The sequence below is a fragment of the Mercenaria mercenaria genome, unplaced genomic scaffold (assembly GCF_021730395.1).
Source record: "Mercenaria mercenaria strain notata unplaced genomic scaffold, MADL_Memer_1 contig_2207, whole genome shotgun sequence".
Classification (NCBI taxonomy): Eukaryota; Metazoa; Mollusca; class Bivalvia; order Venerida; family Veneridae; genus Mercenaria; species Mercenaria mercenaria.
In genome coordinates this window covers 49,588-55,116 of record NW_026460251.1, presented here as the reverse complement: position 1 = coordinate 55,116, position 5,529 = coordinate 49,588, and the positions used below count along the sequence as shown (strand labels likewise).

At 48.1% G+C, this 5,529-nt stretch overlaps 1 protein-coding gene across 1 annotated transcript; it reads left to right on the top strand.

Annotated features, from left to right (window-relative positions):
• Positions 1-1,933: 1,933 nt before the first annotated feature.
• Positions 1,934-2,923, top strand: LOC128552255 (protein NYNRIN-like). The gene has a single exon (XM_053533283.1). The coding sequence runs from the start codon at positions 1,934-1,936 to the stop codon at positions 2,921-2,923; it is 990 nt and encodes a 329-aa protein (XP_053389258.1).
• The last annotated feature ends 2,606 nt before the right edge of the window (positions 2,924-5,529 follow it).

Sequence of the window (5,529 nt, the reverse complement as noted above, 5' to 3'; positions counted from 1 at the left end):
AAATGTTCATTGTTTCAGAAGGAGGTTGAGTTTCTGGGGCGTAGAGTTACAGGTGATTCCTTGCAGATGTCCGGCACTGACATCCAAGTAGTGAAAGATTGGCCACCTCAAAAAATCATCCAAGGAGTTAGAGAGATTCATGGGGCTAGCCAATTACCACAGGGGATTTGTGAAAAACTTTTCACAAATTGCCGAACCTCTTTATGCTGTCACTCGGAAAAAACAGTTCGAGTGGACTGAGAAACAGGCGGAAGCATTTGAGTTTCTAAAACAAGCTCTCATTTCACCACCTGTATTAGCGTTGCCGAATCTCAAAGATGAATTCATTCTAGACACTGATGCCTCTAATTATGCAATCGGAGCTGAACTCATTCAAGTGCAGCAAGGCATGGAAAAAGTCATTGCCTATGGCAGCTTTGCTCTAACAAAGGAGCAACATCGGTATTGTACAACCAGGAAAGAACTTCTGGCGGTGGTGCGTTTTACAAGACAGTTCAGGCACTATTTACTAGGTAAACCATTTACGGTTAGGACTGACCATTCAAGCTTAAGATGGCTTATGAACTTCCGGGAACCGCAAGGTCAGTTGGCGAGATGGTTGGAACAGCTATCTCAATATAATATGGTGTTGAAACACCGGGCAGGTCGTGAGCACTGTAACGCGGATGCATTGTCCAGAATGCCGGCTGTAGAGGGGACATGCGAAGGTCACAGTGCCGGGGTGCGACCTGGTAATTTACCATGCGGTGGGTGCCAATATTGTGTTAGGGCTCATGAAACAAATTGGGCAGTCTTCCAAGAAGAAGTAGATGATGCAGTGCCATTGGTGACAAGATCAGCTTTGACGGTTTCCGCTGTTGTTGGCCACTCCAGCGATGGTCAAACTGTGAGGACCCATGGGGGCACAGGTGAAAACATCTACGGGATTGATTGGGGAAATTCAAACAGCCTGAACAGCGACAGTGGCAAGCCAGTCTCGAACCAAAAAGGGTTTGATCTAGATAACTCAGAATCAGAGATTTTTGGCTGTTGCACAACTCAGCAGCATTTAGAATCTGCTGCAGTATGTCAAGACGACATAGAAGTTTTGCAGTCTGTAATCGACAACATTCCATGGCAAACTGAAGAACCTGCAGGTTGCTATGGAGTGGTAGGTGTTAACATGGTTACTACCCGGGGTAAGGCAAGGGATAATGCAGCAGTAGACCAAGGTGGATCGGATGTGCCGAAAACAGACTTCGACGCTCCGCTAAAGCCAGTGGATGGTGATACCGCTGACAATAGGTCGAAAACAGGGCCTTTGCCAGTCAGATCTAAACAACCTCTTGTGACTCAGACAGACGACGACAGTGGTGAGTCGGATAAAGGTAATGAAACAGACTTACCAGGTGTAAGCAATCGAACCTTGTATAGCTGGGGCTTTTCTTTAGATGAGCTAAAACAGGCTCAATGGTCTGACGAAGACCTTCGGGTTATAATTGAATGGTTAGACGATATTCGGGAGCCAGATCCATCTGAATTGTTCCGAGCTAGTCCCGCGCTATAATCTTATTGGCTGAACAGGGAAGAATTCTTGTTTATCCATGGGGTTGTGTACCTAAATGACCCAGATACAGATGACAAAAGACTTGTCTTGCCAAAAGAGCTACGAGAGATTGCAATAGGGTTAAATCATGACCTCCCTTCTTCAGGTCATCAAGGGGTAGGGAGAACTAAAGAAAGACTTAGAGAAAAGTACACATGGTATGCGCTCAAGGATGATGTGACCAGGTATGTATCAGGGTGTGCTGTTTGTAATCAAAACAAGAAGACAAGCAGGCATGGCCGTAGCCCTTTGTCCGAACACCAGGCAGGGGTGCCCATGGAACGGGTGCACCTTGATTTCTTGGGGCCTCTCCCAAAAACTTCTCAAGGTAATGAGTATGTCTTGATGATGGTGGACCAGTTCACCAAGTGGGTCGAGTGTATACCCTTACCAACTCAGTCAGCAGAGGATACAGCTAGAGGTGCGGTTAATCATTTCTTTGCGAGATTTGGTGTACCTTTTGAATTTTTTTCAGAACAGGGCAGAAACTTTGAATCTAAACTATTCACTGAAGTATGCTCTGCTCTAGAAATTCACAAAGCACGAACCACACCATACCGACCCTCTAGTAATGGACAAGTGGAGAGGTATAACAGAACCTTAATGGACGCTGTGCGTTGTTTCATAGGCAAATCCCAAAACAAATGGGATCAGTACTTGCCACAATTGGCCGGCGCTCTTCGTGCTTCGGTCAATCGTATGACAGGGTTTACACCAAATAAGATGATGTTGGGTAGGGAAGTAAATACTCCAGCCAGTTTGATGTTCCCACAGGGTCAGAATAAACAGGTAAGTCCAGATGAACATGTTACTTCGCTGGTAACAAGTCTACAGCAGGCTCATGAAGTTGCTAGGAAAACACTAAAAACTAGCACAAAGAGAATGAAACGTGACCATGATCTGAGATTATTTGAAAGAACTTACCAGGTAGGTGATGCAGTCTATGTCCTTGACACAGCGGCCGTAAAGGGTAAGTGTAAGAAGCTATGTCCGCCTTGGAAAGGGCCCGGGGTAATCGTCACAAGATTGTCGTCTTATCTTTTCAGGGTGAAGCATAGGAATGTAGTGTTTGTCGCTAATCATGATCGATTAAAACCATGTCGAGACAGACAGTTGCCAAGCTGGATCAAACACTGGAAGGCTAACCCCGAGGGCACTAAAACTGCAAGAGGGGACGACCGGGTCTATTGCTTTTGCAGAAAACAATGGCAGGGTAGATTCATGATACAATGTGATCATTGCGAGGAATGGTTCCATGGATCATGTGTGGATATTACTCCGACAGATGCCTTGAACATTGGCATGTACCAGTGCGCGGATTGTAAGGGTAGAACATAATCAGGGACATGGTAAGTTATTTAAATTCTCTTCTTTCTATTTGCAGATAAGATGGCAAATCATGAGCAAAATCTCAAGGAGATACAAGACCTTTCCAAGGTTGGTAGGCTGTCTCCAACAGAACCACTGGTGACCACACTAATTATGTGCCCACCAGAATTCCGTCAGCAGGCCGAGGCTACATTGCTAAGTCAGGTCGAACTGGCAAAGTCCAGAAATTCCAAGAAAGCTTGGCTTAAAAAACTGTCAAGGGACCTCTTGGAGCTCAACTTCCATAACAGGTCATGGCTGGAAGCTAATGTGGCACCACTCCCTCCGCCAAAGCAACGCACTTGGAGTGAGGTAGTCCAGGGTCCCAGCAAGGATATAAGAATTCAATCAAATCCTGAAATCGAAAGGATTGAGCAGCTGGTATCAGGGAAAGCAGCATCGTCTCTGTTGGAGGGGGAGGAAGAGATGGAGTTGGATTTGACCGAGGAAGACGAGTCTCGTCTGTTGGAAGATGATGTCCAGTTGGTGAACGCGCCAGACAGACCTAGGACTCCGGAACATAAGCCAGCTGGCACTAAACCTGTCAGCCCGGTTAAGCCATGGGTGAAGGATGTTCCAAAGGGCAAAGCTTCTTCTGAACAGCCTAAAACCAAGGAAAAGTCTAGGAAATCCCCAAAACGTCAGGATTACCGAGATAGTGCCTGTGAGGCCCACAAAGAAGGGCATGAAGAGAGCCGGAGAGAATCCCGGAAGGACAAGCATGTCGACCGAGGTCAGGAGAGTAGGGGAAACCCTAAGCAGCCCCATAAGCAAGGGCATTCATCAGGCAATAGGGGCAACTCGGTCCAAGTCAGACCGAGACCCCCCGATAACCGAGGTCATGTTACGTCAGACAGGCAGCGTCAACGAGATGACAGCCACAGGCATAGGGAGGAGCAGCCGAGAAAACGGAGCCCCTCTCAGCAGGCAGGCCAGGAGTCTGGCAAGCGTCCTAAACCGGCGCTGCCTAGATGCCCAATTCAAGGATGTAGTGACAGAATGGAGGAAAAACATGCCTTCAAAAAACATCTGCCATTGCTATTTCATCCTGCGCTGACTGGCATGGAAGTTGCTGAGAGGAGGAGGACGGCTCTTGTCCATCTCCAGCGAATGCTGGTGGGAGCTCACAAGACGCTGAATAGTTTGGTGACGCTGGCTGAAAGTATTGGGGAGTTTTCTGAAACTAAAACTCCTTTAACTGACCTACAGCAGGGCATGCGTGAGCTGGGAGAGGTGCTGAACAAGCGTGAGGAGGATTTGACGCTCCGTAATCATGGAAGCAGTGTTCTTTCCTTAATCGAGTGGAGCAGGCTCATTTCTTTGGTTTCGTTGCTAAGGCCGGAACAGCGGGACACCTTCAGGGAGCTATTCGAACCGTCTGAAGAGGAACAACTTCTACTGCCTAAACTCGCAGTTGGATTTGACAGCCATTGTCATCTAGACCGGACAATGGAGAAACTAGGAAAAAGAGAGAAGAATCTCTCCAGTATTCTGGATGGCTCGTCAACCTTACCAGAATATGAGATTGAGGTACCAAGGGTCATTGGCGTGTTTTGTGACCCAGAAACTTACCCTTCTAAAACAGAGATAAAGAACTGGGTCAGCCAAGGAGTTTGTCCTGCTATTGGATGGCATCCCCGGAAAAACTCAGGGACTGAAGAGGACTGGAGACGGTTCAGGGATCGCCTGAATATGCCCGAAGTGGTTGCTCTAGGGGAAGTTGGCTTGGAGCGCAATGAGCCACCAAATCAGTGGTATACCCAGATGTTGAATCTGGAGGAGGCGTTAGATTGCTTAGGACCAAACCATGTCCTAGTGTTACATTGCAGGAATGTGGGGACGGAATCCGACGACGCATGGCTGACTGTCCTCATGATTCTGAAGGCGCATCAGTCAGTGGGACGGGAACACCTTATCCACTGCCATTGCTTTACGGGCAGTCGCTCACTAGCAGTGAGATGGATTGCGGAGTACCCAAACACGTACTTCGGTTTCACTTCGGTGGTGTCCAAATATAAGGAGCCTGGGGACCATGACAGGTTTGATTGGATAAGGCATGTTGATCCGGGACGAATTCTCCTAGAGACTGATGCTCCATACTTTCCGGTTCCTGGTGCAGCCCTTCGAAGGTCGACACCAGCTGCCTTGGGTTACACCGCGGCTGAGGTAGCCAAGATCCGCAGTGAGCCATGGAGAGATCTTCTTCAAAGAGCCACCACCAACACGGAACGGCTCTATGTCAGAAAGATGCCTCCAGAGTTGGCCTAAGCAGGGCCTAATATCGACTAGGCTTCACCTAAACTGTGAAGGCTGGTTCCTGGTCAAGGAAGGTGCGGCCTTGCCGGGAGACTCCAGGTTGCCCAGGGTAGAAAAAATATGCTGACAACCTAGTGCTAGTACTGGTTTGAACCCAGGACATCCAACCTACAACGTTGGGTTGGAACATCAAACATGGCAGGCTCAGACATTTCCGAGAGGCTGATACAGTTAACATAGAGGCACTCCCTTATAGGGTGGGGAGGAGTGTAGTAGACGCGGATCACTCATGTGTGTCGCCCGCGAAACTGCTGGCTGAC